Source organism: Halichoerus grypus, chromosome 11 (genome assembly GCF_964656455.1).
Source record: "Halichoerus grypus chromosome 11, mHalGry1.hap1.1, whole genome shotgun sequence".
Lineage (NCBI taxonomy): Eukaryota > Metazoa > Chordata > Mammalia > Carnivora > Phocidae > Halichoerus > Halichoerus grypus.
Window position 1 is genome coordinate 35,626,754 of NC_135722.1, and position 14,605 is coordinate 35,641,358.

The 14,605-nt window shown below is 39.5% G+C and overlaps 1 protein-coding gene across 5 annotated transcripts in view; it reads right to left on the reverse strand.

Moving 5' to 3' along the window:
• Positions 1–12,323, reverse strand: part of ANO5 (anoctamin 5) — a 124,583-nt gene extending 112,260 nt beyond the window's left edge. For all 5 annotated transcript variants that reach the window (XR_013442388.1, XM_078058298.1, XM_078058296.1 and 2 more), the window contains exons 1-2: positions 11,876–12,323; positions 1,182–1,228 (exon numbers count right to left, since the gene is read on the reverse strand). Coding sequence is in view for 4 of the 5 variants with exons in the window: in XM_078058298.1 (XP_077914424.1) it covers positions 1,182–1,228; positions 11,876–11,915 (87 nt within the window). In the remaining variant the exon portion in view is untranslated. The remainder of the gene's footprint in view (positions 1–1,181; positions 1,229–11,875) is intronic.
• Positions 12,324–14,605: the final 2,282 nt, after the last annotated feature.

Genomic DNA, 14,605 nt, shown 5'->3' on the forward strand with positions numbered 1-14,605 from the left:
CTTCAGTCCACTCCAGAGACATGCAAATTTTTTACATAGTTACCTTGATTCACTTACTCATTTAATAAACATGTTCCCTGTGTCATATTACATCACTTTAAGTTGTGGAGACTCTGCTTTATGACAGTGGTTTTCAAACTTCAGTAGCAATAAAGATCACTTGGGGGTGTTATTTTTAAATCATGACTCTATAACCTTATTCCCCAAGAATACGATTAGCAGATTGGACCCAGGAGTCCACATTTTTAAGAAATTTTTTAATATAATTGTTATTCAGGTGGTCTACAAACTGCATTGTAAAAATCACTGAACTAAATGATTTTCATAGTCCCTTTGGCTGTCATATTCTATTTCTCTCAGCATTTTGATCACAGGTTTTAAAGGAATCCCAGAACTTCTGCAAATTTTAAGTCAGCCAGCTTACCTAGCCAGTCTATCTGGTGGGTTGTTTTCCAGGGTGGGAATTTCAGTTATTCCTAAAAATCTATCTATTTTTAAAGAACTTTTTTTCTATCTGGCTGGACACCCCTAACCCAACTCAAAAAAATCTACCTCTGTGAGTGCTTTTGTGTCAACTAGAGCCTACCAGAAAGATAAAAAATATCTTTAGAATGCTTATACTCTGTATACAAGAAATGTAAATTTTTAGTATCTTTTTGCAAGTTTATATAAATAAAATAAGGCCTTTAGTTAGGTTCTTATTTTTACAACTTGTATTTAATTTTATTATTATTTCATTTAATATATGTATTTAATTGGAGTTGAGTCACTAGAACTGTATTTTAGTCATCAATAAGCACTCCTCACATACCAGTAAGTTTAACATAAAAAGCTGTCACATATCCCACCCTCATAACACTCCAGCAAAGCGTTAAGCCAAATACTTTTCTCTTACACACCAAGACTCAGCATATCTGAGTTTGTTTCACAGGGAGCCTCAAGAGAAATCCAAACTTATATTTGCTCCCTTATCGCATCTAGAAAGATCGAGTATTAAATCTGCATGAAACATGGAATTTGCTTTCCTTACCAAAAACATGAATAGATTAGAGGACAAAATAAAAAGAATGTACTATGAGTAAATAATGAAGTACTAAGTATTCAGACAAAGTACATTTGTAGCCTTGTCTCGATTTTCTGTTCTGACTTATTGGAAACTAATACATATACATTTAACTTACCTCATTCATTCCGAAAACATATTCTGTTTCTATATTGGATATTCTCTCTAAATTAAATAAGAAAGGAAAAAACAAGTTAGAATGACCAACTGATCAGAATAGGTTAGAAGTCTGCATGAGGAGAAAACAGAAATTCCAAAATCAAACAAAAAAGTTAGAAGAAAAAATACTGAAAGGAAACATCCAAGACCTCCCTGGAGCTAAGTTGTTCAAAATAGCTGCCAATAGAAGTCAGCACCAAAAACTGTCTATAACCTAGGGGAAAAGCAAACACTGATGTGTAGGATATAATGTCTCCCACTAAGAAATAAAATTAACTCTAATAAATGCAGTTATTAATCTGTAGCCTCAAAACTGGATAGAGGAAAGCATCCAATAGGGATGTCCATCGCTACCTCTTAGTTTTCGGTGCATAAGATTTAATATTCTGTCGGCGTGTTTCCCTGGAATTGAACCAAACTGTCTGCAAGGAAAGCACTAAAGGGCACCACCAGTTCTAAACAGGCCAAATGACTTTCCTCATACACAGGGATCTTTGTGATAGTTACGTGTTGAGTCATTTGGACTGAAATACATCTTCCAATAAGTTTCTAATGCTAAAAAAAAAAATATTAAACGTAGAAGATTCTTATTCTCTAGTGATTCCACATTGGAGAAACACTGAGAAATACTTCTCAAGTCAAAACCTTTCTATATAAAAACACTTTTTGGAGAAAATCACAGTGGGAATGGAATAAAGGGCCATCCACAGTAACTGTAATCTTAGGAAGTATTCATATATATTCTGAAAATATAGAAAATATAAATTTACCATTTGTAAACCTTTTTCTATTTCTTTTTTCTTTCTTTCTTTTTTGCTCTTCTTTCTCCATTTTTTATTGTGTAAAATACACATAACAAACTTTACCATCCAACCATTTTTAAGTATACTGTGCAAAGGCATTAAATATATTCATAATATTGAGCAACCATCACCACCATCTATCTCCAGAACTCTTACATCTTGTAAAACCGAAACACAATACCCATTAACAATAACTCCTCATTCTCCTCTCCTCCAGTCCCTGGCAACCACCATTCTACTTTCTGTCTCTATGGTTTTGACTACCCTATGTACCTCATAAAAGTGGAATCATACAGAATCTGTCATTGTGTGAATGGTTTATTTCACCTAGCATAATGTCCTCAAGGTTCACCAGTGTTGTAGCATATGTCCTTCCTTTTTAAGGCTGCACAATATTCTACTGTATGTGTATACCACATTTGATTTATCCATTCATCTGTTAATGAACAGTTGGATTGTTTCCACATTTTAGCTATTATGAACAATGCTGCTATCAACATGGCTGTAAAAATATCTCTTTGAAATCCTCCTTTCAATTATTTTGAACATATACCTAAAAGTGGAATTGCTGGATCATATGGCAATTCAATTTTTAATTTTCTGAGGAACCGCCATATTGTTTTCCACAGCAATTCTATCATTATACATTCTCAACACTGCATAAAGATTCAAATTACTCCACATCCTCATCAAATCTTGTTATTTTTTGTTTTTTTGATAGTGGCCATTTTAAGGGGTTTGAGGTGGTAGCTCACTTTAGTTTTGATTTGCACTTCCCTAATGATTATGCTATTGGGCATCTTTTCATGTTCTTATTGGCCATTTTTATACCTTCTTAAGAGAAATGTGTATCCAAATCCTTTGCCTGTTTTTTAATCAGGTTTTTCTATTGCTGAGTTTCAGGAGTACTCTATATATTCTGAATCAGATACATGATTTGGAAACATTTTCTCCCATTCTGTGGTTTGCCTTTTTAGTCTGTTTGTGGTGTTTTTTGATGCACATTATTTTTAATATTCATGAGGTCATTTTGTCTATTTTTCTTTTCTTACATGTGCTTTTGGGGTCATATCCAAGAGACCACTGCCAAATCCAACATTATGAAACTGCTGCTCTCTTTTCTCCTAAGAGGTTGATAGTTTTAGGTCTTACATTTAGGTTTAATTCCATTTTGAGTTAATTTTTATATATGGTCATAGGTAAGGGTCCAATTTCATTCTTTTGTATGTGGGTACCCAAATTTCCCAGCACCATCTGATGAAAAGACTGTCCTTTCCCCATTGAATGGTCTTAGCACCATTGTAAAGAAATCACTTGACCATATATGTGAGAGTTTATTTCTGGGCTTTCTATTCTATTCCATTGGTCTATATCTGTCTTCATGCCAGTTCCACACTGTTTTTATTACTGTAGCTCTGTAGTAATTTTGGAGATCAGGAAGTGTGAATCTTCCAGCTTTATTCTTGTTTTAAGATTGATTGTCTATTCAGCATCCCTTGAGAGTTCATATGAATTTTAGGATGGCTTTTTCTATTTCTGCAAAAAACATCATTGGAATTTTGATAGGGACTGCACTGAATCTGTAGATCACTTTGGTTAGTACTGACATCTTATTAATATTAAGTCTTCCAATCTATGAACATAGGTATGTTCGCATTTTTAAAATTTTTTTCAGCAATGCTTTGTAGTTTTTTTATATAAGTCATGCAATCTTTGGTTAATTCTTAAATATCTTGTTCTTTTTTTAAGTTTTCATTTTAATTTCAGTTAGTTACCATACAGTATTATATTAGTTTCAGGTGTACAATATAATAACTCAACAGTTCCATACATCACCCAGTGCTCATCACAACAAGTGCACTCCTGGATTAAAGACCTAAATGTCAGACCTGAAACCATAAAAATCCTAGAAGGCAGTAATTTTTTTGACATTAGCTGTAGCAACCTTTTTGTAGATATGTCTCTTATTCTATAAATAGAATTGTTTTCTCAATTTCCTTTTCAGATTGTTCATTGTTAGTGTACAAAAATTTAACTGGTTTTTGTGTAGTGACTTTGTATTCTACTTTTATAAATGCATTTACAGGTTCTAACAGGTTTGGGGGGGGACTTTTTAGGGTTTTCTACATAAAAGATCATATCATCTGTGAATAGAGAGAATTTTAATTCTTCTTTTCCAGTGTGGAAGCCTTTTATTTCTTTTTCTTGCCCAAGTGGTCAGGCTAGAACTTCCAGTACTATTTTTAATAGAAGGGGTAAAAGTGGATATCCCTGGTGAATAACAATAGACATAACTCACATAAACAAAAGCTCTTTGAGGTTCCTAATAATTGTTTAAAGTATAAAGAGGTCCTGAGATCAAAAAGTTTGAGAAGTGCTATCTTAGGTATAAACTCAAAAGAAATACAGGCATTATGGGAATGTATAAGAATGTTCATAAAAGCATTGCTAGGAATAAATAGGAAACCAAAATCAACTCAAATATCCAGAAATAGTAAAATGGATAAATACAATTATGTGGTATTATGGCCAATAATATATATAATAATACCACATACTGTATCTAGTAACAAAATTGAATGAATTTCAATTACATGCAAAAAGATGGATAACTCTCCAAAGAATATTATTTAGCAAAAAAAAAGGGGGGGGCAGAAACTTTAATATTTCACTTATATAAAGATAACTATGCAAAACCCAAGGATGTTACTTAGGGATGAATACTCAGGGGCAGATATTGTTTGGAGACAATTCTCCTTGGGTCACTCACATTTCTGCATATCTTGCTAGTGAGACACTGACTGCCATTTGTTCTGGATTATCTTTTCAAGGATCTTGGGTGAGTGAACACCCTTGGAAGATACAGCATCTCCTTCTGTAGCAAAGGGCAGGTTTGCTCACAGTCCGGGACTATTACAGTGTCTCCATCCAGAGCAAACAGAAGGCATAATTACTGACCAGTACAAAAGACTCAAGTTCCTGAACTTGAGACTGCTCTCCTGTATTGCAACCCACCACATCTGCAGGTATTTTCTGGGCCTCTTTGCATTCATTTTTGGCAAACTGGGCCAAGAAATGGGCAAAAAATCCTGCCACTCTGGCTACTATTAATGCTGTGAGTAATAAACTGTCCTTTGTCTCTGAGCCATGTGTCTTATGTCTTCTACCAGTATCCATGAAACTGTAACGGGATATTCTGTTAACCTCCAGCTATAGTAAAATCTCAGACCTTTAACAGTTCTTGACACTGGATCGTTAATATAACAATGGTAATAATGTGACAATGGCTAACATTTGTTGATTCTCCATTGTTAAGAAATTTACAGTTCTGTAGAGGAAGCAGACCAAAACTTGAGATAAATGCTATAAACAGAGCTGGTCAGGGGAGTAGTTTAGATATGAGAAAATCAGAAAATCTCTCTGAGGCAGGAATATATATACTGAGATCTGAATGTTGAGGGCATTCAAGCCATGTGAGAACACATAAAGGCTGTAAGGCAGGAATGGTTTTGAGGTGTTCAAAGCAGTGAAGGTCAAGCTGGAGACAAGTAAGTAAATGGTAGAGGGGCAGGACAGAACAGAGAGACTCGGAGCGCGGGACAGTTTGTGGAAGACTTTGTATACCTGGATTTTTTTTCTAAGTAAAATAGTAAGCCACAAAAAAAGCTTTATTTTTTTATTTTTTTAAGTAGGCTCCATGCCCAGGGTAGAGCCCAATACAGGGCTTCAACTCATGACCCTGAGATCAAGACCTGGGCTGAGATCAAGAGTAGGATGCTTAGCCAACTGAGCCACCCAGGTGCCCCCTACAAAAAAGCTGTTAAGTCGTATTTACATTTACATTGTATGAAAAGCACAGGTCCTTCAGGGAAGAATGGGTTAAAAGGAAGGGGGAGAGACCGAGCCAAGAGACAAATCAGGAATTGCTGCAGTAAACCAGTAAGCCAGGAAGGAGGTGTGGCTGGCTGGGCTGCAGGGGGGCAAGTGTGCGTAAAGACACATCAATGGCTTACAGACACTTATGTAAACATTTGAAATAAACTGCTGTCAAATTTCAGATGTGCAAGTTGAGGAACTAAGATTGAGGACTCTCCTAGGTTTGGACAATTTGAGAAGATTCTATTTAATAAAATGGGTAAGATTATTAACAGTGGGCAAATACAGGAGACAAATATCCTTTCTCCTCCTTTCTCTTTACTAACAAAACCCTAATTATTGGTGAAGCAATGTGCTCTAGCAAAAACAAAAACAAAACAAACCAAAAAGCACATTTCTCAGCCTTCCTTGCAACTTCTATGCATGAATTGAAAGCTCTCAAGTATCATATAAATGACACTAATGTCTACCTTATCAGGTTTGTGCAAGCATTATATGAGACAATGCATGTAAAGTGCTTCATGCAGCCATGGGCGCAGAGGTCAATGAGTGTTAGTTACTTTTGTTGAAATTGTTATTATTATTAGGATATATCCTATTACTGATTTTCAAAACTTAAATTCTTTGAGATAAATTCGAGTGTCAGAATAAAGATGAAAGAATTTCTTTTGTATTCAGATCTTTTTTGTTGCAGGGTCTGCTATTAAAAAGTTAATAGTTATGGCAAGCAAAGCATGAAAACTAAACAAATTTGGCTATAGCTGTATCACTTAATTTTTCCGAGTACAGGCTTTCTCACCTAAAAGACTAAAAATATAAGTAAAGATTATTTGAAAAATATAAAACATGGTCCAGTACCATCAGCAAAGGGTTTTACCCATGAATACTGTCTAGATGTACAGCTCAAAACTGCACAATACGGCCACCAACTCTCATTGGATTTTCGAATGAGAAAAAAACCAATCTAGCAAACTCTTCTAATATGTACGTAAAAAATAGGATTCCAAGGAATACACGCTTTGTCTTTCAATGCATGGTACTTGAATGCTGACTTAGGGGAGGCTTTTATTTTCTTGAGAACAAAAACAGTCCTTATGCAGAAGAACTGTTCCAAGTACAGAGGGAAGAAGTGCAAGCCTTAAGCGAGGACTATAGAGTATTTTAGAATTGTTTTTTAGAAGAGAGAGTTGAAAATCTGTAAGCACTAACCCTTCCTTCTCCTTAGCATTTTTGCTGCATTTAACATAAAACAACTCATTGAAAACAATGTTTTCAAATTGCTATCAGAGCTGGATGCAATGTTTATTTGAGAATTTGGAAAAGGGACAACATAGTTCCTCCAGGTTATTTCCTACCCCTACTAATTCTCTCTTACCCTTTTCCCTTTCAACTTGCTGCTGGCCTTCCTTAGAACTAACAATTGCCTTCTTCCTTGGCTAACTATTGCTCATTTTTCACACCGTATCCATTCTGACATCCTCCTTTCAGTGCTGGTCTGAAACCTCCTTATCTGTCCCTGTGCTGGTCTCCTACCTGCTCCGGTACCAGCCGGAATGGTGCCCTCTCTAGGTACCCAGCCCAATTATATCACCCTCCATGAGAGGGCAAGCCCCCTGAGAGCCAGGTGGGACACACTTTGTAAATTGTCCCCTTTTCTGAAAAGCAGAAAGATTAGAAAAAACGGACGTGTTTCTTCACACTCTGTGCCCCCCTCACACATAGTGCTCACTAGCTCTCTCTCTGACACACACAAGCACAATTAGATGCTCGCACATGCCAGAGACATAGACAAACTGTCACACTCACAAAGTATGAAGTTGTCATAACTACACATAATCACCAAGCCTCTGTCAAAACAGAAACATATCTGAGGCAGGATTTGAAGCCAACAACTCTAAGTCAGTCTCTTGTCATTCCTCCAGCATCCTCTAAAATCAATGGAAATAATTATACTCTTCCTATGGGCTAGAAATCAGAGATATGAAGGGTTTAATACCAAATGCTACGGAGAATCATAAAACACGAGTGAAAGTAAAGCCAGCCCAAAGACTGAGCTTTGAGTTTTCTCTGAAAGCACATTGCTAAGAATACACACTCCAACAAACCCTGAGCCCAAAAATAGCTCTTGCATTTACCAAATGATCTTCTCAGTTTACACCTCTTCCAGCAGCATAAAACAAAATGCATGCAATCAAATATTCACATTTCTAAAAGAAGGGTGATTTGACTAAATACAATGCTTAATGAAGTTGTAAAGATTCGAGCAACTTTACATTCAATTTTAAAAGTGCCTTTTCCAATGTTAAACCCTTAAAACTGTCTTTTGCCATGCTGAATATGTCATAAATCAACTAAAGAATGAATATTTCAAATCACAACTTCCTTGCAATGTCAACCAGTCAATATTTCAATTTCAGCAACACTGACATTTTACTAGCAGTATCTGTTTACATAACTATTTAAATATTATTACACTTGGGGCGCCTGGGTAGTGCAGTTGGTTAAGCAACCAACTCTTGGTTCCCGCTCAGGTCATGATCTCAGGGTCCTGAGACTGAGCCCTGTATCAGGCTCCATGCTCAGTGCAGAGCCTGCTTGAGATTCTCTCTCCTTCTCCTTTGTCCCTCCCACTCATTCTATCTTTCTCTTTCTCTCAAAAATAAATAAATAAATCTTAAAAAAAAAAAAATATATATATATATATATAGTTACACTTTGTCTTTACGATTCATTTTAAAAATTATTAGATAGTAGGAAAATAGCTAACTAGAGAAGATTGATTGCTTATGTGTTCAATTTTGAAGAAAATAAACTAAGAAAATGTAACAAATCCTAGAAATACCTCATTAACTATTATGTCTAAAAGGTAAAATGTTAGCATTCTCTCTCTAGGAAAAAAATCTCATCACATGTAAATCAATCATTTAACTTTCTCCTATTAACTCTTCAAAGGTGATTTAGGAAACATAGAAAATACAAGATCCAGGCTTCCGTGTATCAGTAAATTTACTCGAAGACATTAGTTTACATTTTAAAAAACAGAAATGAAAGTAGCTCCTAAAAATGGATGCTGTGGAACCCAGTCGTTTTCAGCCTTCTTCAGCGAACACTTTGGTTTTTAATACTGTGTCGTTAAGCTCCAGGAAGAAACATATCTTTAGAATATTTAGAATGGCTTCTGAAAATCCATTGGATTGTTGATGTTAAAAAATACACACTCATTTTAATGCACTTTTCATACAACTCCAGTAATAACAGGGGTCTCTGTAATGGGCAGTAAAACCAACACGCAAAATAACTGACACATCGAAAAACATTTAGAAAACTGAGAGTCATCCGAGAGGCCAGAACCACCCTGCTCCTTAGGCCTTGTTCTCACCAATGCCCCAATCCTCCACTGCTTGGATGCTGGATCCATGAACAAAACAGGAAACAGGGACTTGGACCGGATGCAGTCATCAGACCCAACCACCAAATATATGGTACTCCACATCAATATCCTTTTCTCCTACCTCCACCAAAGCAGAGGTGAAGTTTCAATCATATTAAGAGGGAATATAGAGAAGTTACAAAGGTCTTTGCCAAGGAAAGGGAAAACAAATTAGTTCAGGAAAAGTTCTAAAAGTCTTCCTGAGATGGACTTAAGCTGCAGTATGACCTCGTGGCTGAAGTAATACTAATTTGAGTATACATTCTAGTAAGCAAAATTATCCTGAGGCTACACTAGATCATACTTCTAACATCTGAAAGAGAATAATGGTCAATCTCTGTTATGTCATATTGATATATTTTTTCTTCATAATGCACAGAAAGTTGCATACTCCACATTTTCCCCTCCTCTCTTCCTTCAATAAAAAATATATTTCTGTACCTTCTCATAGCTTTACTTCAGAAAGACTGAGAATAATGACTTACTGAATGTTTTAAGTGAAAAAAAAATATCTATTAAGACCTTCGGACTACTGAAATTACAACTGAAAGTAATTCTCAGCAAAGCAGGAAACCATTAAGTAAGTATAGAAAAGGACTTTCAGTTTTATACATCTAAAAATCATTTCACGTTGCACAATGAACCAATCATTTTCACTAACAAATAAATTTATTGCATCATTTAGCAGAGCCATTAGTCAAAACTTAAAGTTTTCAATAGTTTTATTTCCTTCTACCTTAAGTTGTGTTTTGATTTAAAGAAAAGGGAATTGCTTTTACGTGACACTATCAAGAACATGGAAAGACAACTCACAGAATGGGAGAAAATATGTGCAAATAATACACAGAGAATATATAAAGAACTCTTAGAATGCAATAATAAAGACAATTCAATTTTTAAAATGAGCAAAGGACTTAAGTAGGTATTTCACCAAAGATATATGAATGGCCAATAAGCAGTGGGAAAGATACTTAATGGAAAAGCGCTGGGAAAATGCAAATCAAAACCACAGAGATAGCACTTCACAACCAGTAGATGGCTATAAATAAAAAAAAAAAGACAGTAACAAATGTTAGTGAGAATGTGGAGACATTGTAACCTTTACATATTGTTGGATGGACTATAAAATGGAAAACAGTTTGGCAGTTTCTCAAAATGGTCAATATGAAGCTACCATATAATCAAGTAAATTCCAGGCCTAGGTATATACGCAAGAAAAATGAAAATGTGTGTTCATGCGAAAACTTGTACACGAATTTCAGAGAAGCATTATCTGTGGTGACGAAAAAAAAAATGTAACAACCCCAATGTCCTCCAATTGATGACCGGATAAAATGTGGCATATCTGTAACAATGGAGTATTATATCGCAATAAAAAGGAAGGATGCAAATTACAACATGGATGAACTTCACAAACATTATGGTAAGAGAGAGAAGACAGTTACAAAAGACCACATATTGTAAGAGTCTGTTTATAGAATATGTCCAGAGTAGGTACATCTGGAGAGTAAATAGATTAGTAACTGCCTAGAGCTAAGTGTAGGGAATGGGGGGATGGGGAGTGACGGCTAAGGTTTCTATTTGGGGTGATGATTGCAAAACTCTATAAACACACTAAAAAAGCACTGAATTGTATACTTTAAATGGGTGACTTATGGTATCTAAATTACATCTCAATAAAGCTATTGAGAAAGGAGAGGCGGATGCAATCATGCATTGTATTTCTTGGTGCCTCTGAAGACTGAATGCTAAGATTACTTAGATGTTTCATCACTTAGAAAAACTGTTTCCATGTTCAGATCTAATACCAAACAAGACATGAAAAGAGAGTGTCACTGAGGGAAGTGTCACTGAGAGTCCCGGAGATAGTCGCAGAAAAATACGTGCCTTCTTAAGCATACGTGTGTACTAAAACAGATCCACAGAACATAGGTCTGTGCCACGGCCTTAGCAAACAATGAACAGATATTTCTCAACGGGAGTGAAGACGCGATGAAAGCCAGTAAAACGGCAGCGTTTCCAGGTGCACAAGAATCTCCAGCTGATCGACCCTAGGGTCCGCCCCTCGCATAATTACCAAGGATCTCAAAGCTTGAGCAGTAATCGGCAAATGAAGAGAGACAAAAGAACTCAAGGGCTAGCTCCCGACACAGGGGACCGCTATCACGCACCCTAAGCGGCGGCTCCGCGTGGGAGTCTGAGGCCGGAGCGCCTCAGCTCCCGCGGCCAGCGCGCTCGCCTAGCCTCCCCGCGTTATTCCACCGCTCGGCGGCGCACACTGGAGCAAGGGGGGCGGTCTCGGAACCGCAGCGGTCACAGGACGCAGGTCCCCGGCTAGCGCGAGCAGCAGAGGAAATCACGGTGCGCCGACACCCAGCCACCCGCCGGGGCTGGGACTGTTCCTCTTGCAGCCCCTGTCTCGCGCAGGGCACGCCACCCAGCGAACGTCCCCGGGATCCAGGCCGCAGGGCCGCCAACGTCCCCCGGGGTCCCTGCGCGCCCAACCCGACCCTCCCCCGCGCCACTGAGTCCGCCGGCTCCTACCTTCCTCCTGCACCATTTCCAGCACGTCTGGGTCACCCATCTTCGCCAGCTCTTTAATGACACTGACCGAGTGGTGGCCGATGGACCACTGCGACTGGAGGTGAGGTCTAGGGTAGACGTTGACTCGAATCGTGGGCCGCCGGCTTTGCTGCCCCGACGCCCAGTTGGCCAAGTTTTCGTCCGTCTTCACTCTGAGGACCTCCTTCTCCTCGGTCTCCACCAGCCTCGGGTCCTTCAGCCAGTTGGGCTTCTTCTCCAGCCGGTACTTATTCTCGACCTGCTTCGTGCCCTTGGCCCTGCGCTTTACCTCCCTCTCCCGGTAGCGCTCCTGGGTGCCCTCCCAGTACCTTTCCCGGAGCTTCCCGGGCTCCGGGACGGCCCGGCTCCGCAACTCCTCCCTTAGCTTGCGGATACTCTCGGCCTCGCAGGACTGCCCCTCCGCTTTCACCCCGTCCCTCTCTCCCCGCCCCTCTCCGCCCCTCCCTCCCTCCGGACCCGCCGCCGCCCCTCCCTCGGGGGCCGCCCTCGCCCCGCCCCTCGGCTCGGCAGGCGCCCAGCCCGCCCGCCCTTCTCGGTTCCCGCCGCCCGAGCCCGTGGGCCTCGGCTCCTCTGCCTCCTCGGGGCCCGCCGCCTCCGGGACCCCCACGGGCCCCGCCGCCTCCCGGCTCTCCTGGCCGCTCAGCCCCATCAACAGGTCTTGCTGGTCCCCTTCCACCCGGTTGGCCCACACCCAAGACAGCTGGTCCTCCCGGCCTGCCTCCTCCCATCTCTCCGAACCCTCCTCCTCCGGTCTCCGCCGACCGGCCTGGTCCTCTTCCATCTGCCTAGCCCTCCGCCTTCCGCGGGTGGCACTCGGAGGGAACCCCCTCCCAGTTGAGGAGTTATTTTCTGTCGGGTGAGGAAAAGCCCCACTTCCTTAAGGGGGCCCTGCCTTAAGGATGGCGCGTGGGCGGGTCTCCGAGGATCCTGCAGCCTCTCCGTTCCGCCTCTGCCACCTGCCGCGCGGGTCTTTTCTCCTGGCCCGGCTTCCTTCCTGGGCGCTAAACCCGATCTCTCTCTAATACAGTTGGGGACAAGTCAGACATTTTTTACCTGAGTTCGAATTCAAGCAATGCGCCTTAAAAGTTGGACGGCATTGTGCCAGTCTCTAGAAGCTTCAGTTGCCTCATCTTTAAAATAAGAACAACAGCACCTACCTCCCAGGGTGTTGTGAGGAGTGTAGAGTGGTAGCATAATGTGCTAAAATTCAGCTGCTCTCAGAACTCAGCCATGTTACACTGAGCCCTGCTCCACCTCAAAGTGTCCCTTAGTGCCTCGAGCAGAGTAAATGGCCTCACTCTTCACAGGCTCCTCTGAACTGGTTCTGTGTGGTTGAGATCCTATCAACTGCCAGCTCCCCAGTAATTGGGAGATAAGAATTATCGTCTAAGGGGGGGAAATAGATGAGGGACGGTGAACTGAGGGTGCGGTAGTGGTCTGAGCTGAAGGCCTTGACAGTGCTGAAAAGGGAGTGACTGAGTTTGGGGCAGGGATGGGGTGATTTAAGAATAAGGAGGAGATGACCAGGGAACACTTGACCTTTCTTCATTTTTATGCTATTCTTTTTTTTTTCTTTTCTTTTCTATTGACATTTTGGAACTGAGAATTACCTTTTATACGTGAGGAAACAGGCCTAGAAAGAAATGTTTTTGGTGAAGGTCACGGTTAACTGTGCAAATGAAAATCTTTTTTTTTTTTTTTTCTTCTTTCTTTTCTTTTTTTTCTCTTTCTTCTTTCTTTCATTTTCTTTTTCTTTCTTCTTTTCTTCCTTTCTTTCCTTTTCTATACCATGCTCTCTGTTCCCTATTTAAACTTCTAGGAATGGCATCAGTTCTGGTCAAGCGATTTGAGACTAGAGGCAATTCCTTACTTGATGCATTTTGGAATTGTGTTTGAAATGTGAATGTACATAAGTTAAGCAATAGTCTTAAATGTGATCATAATAAATCATAGTTATGATGTGAGTGTTTAGTTTTTTGGTTTTTTTTTTTTAAGATTTTATTTATTTATTTATTTGACAGAGAGAGACACAGCGTGAGAGAGAACACAAGCAGGGGGAGTGGGAGAGGGAGAAGCAGGCTCCCCGCTGAGCAGGGAGCCCGATGTGGGGCTCAATCCCAGGACCCTGGGATCATGACCTGAGCCCATCCTAGGACCCTGGGATCATGACCTGAGCCGAAGGCAGCCACTTAACGACTGAGCCACCCAGGCACTCCAGTGCTTAGTTTTTGCCTCCTGATTATTAATCATTGTTTGATTCCAGTAAGATGTGGAACAACATGATGTATTTCTTGTTCTTCCCGTATACCAGTACTCTGCTAGGTGCTGTGATATGTGATTAAACAGATGACTACAATCTTTGTTTTACATAGATTAAATAAAAATAAATGCAATAGTTATTTTTCTATAATTTTATAAAATTGTTTTATATTTCTTTATTCTGTACCATATTTGAAGTGACACATATGAGAAGACATTTCATGTTGATGATTTTGCACAAAAGTAAATGGAATTTTTGATGGTGTATTTGCTGATATTTTATCAACTTCTTGTAAACTTTGTTAACAGAAATTTGAAGGCTTCTTTTGTTCCTTTGATAAAGGTCTTTATCTTACCCATAACTCTTTGGAAATTTTCTCTGTGTCCTTATCACTGAAATATTTTATATTGCTTATCCATTTATAATTTTAG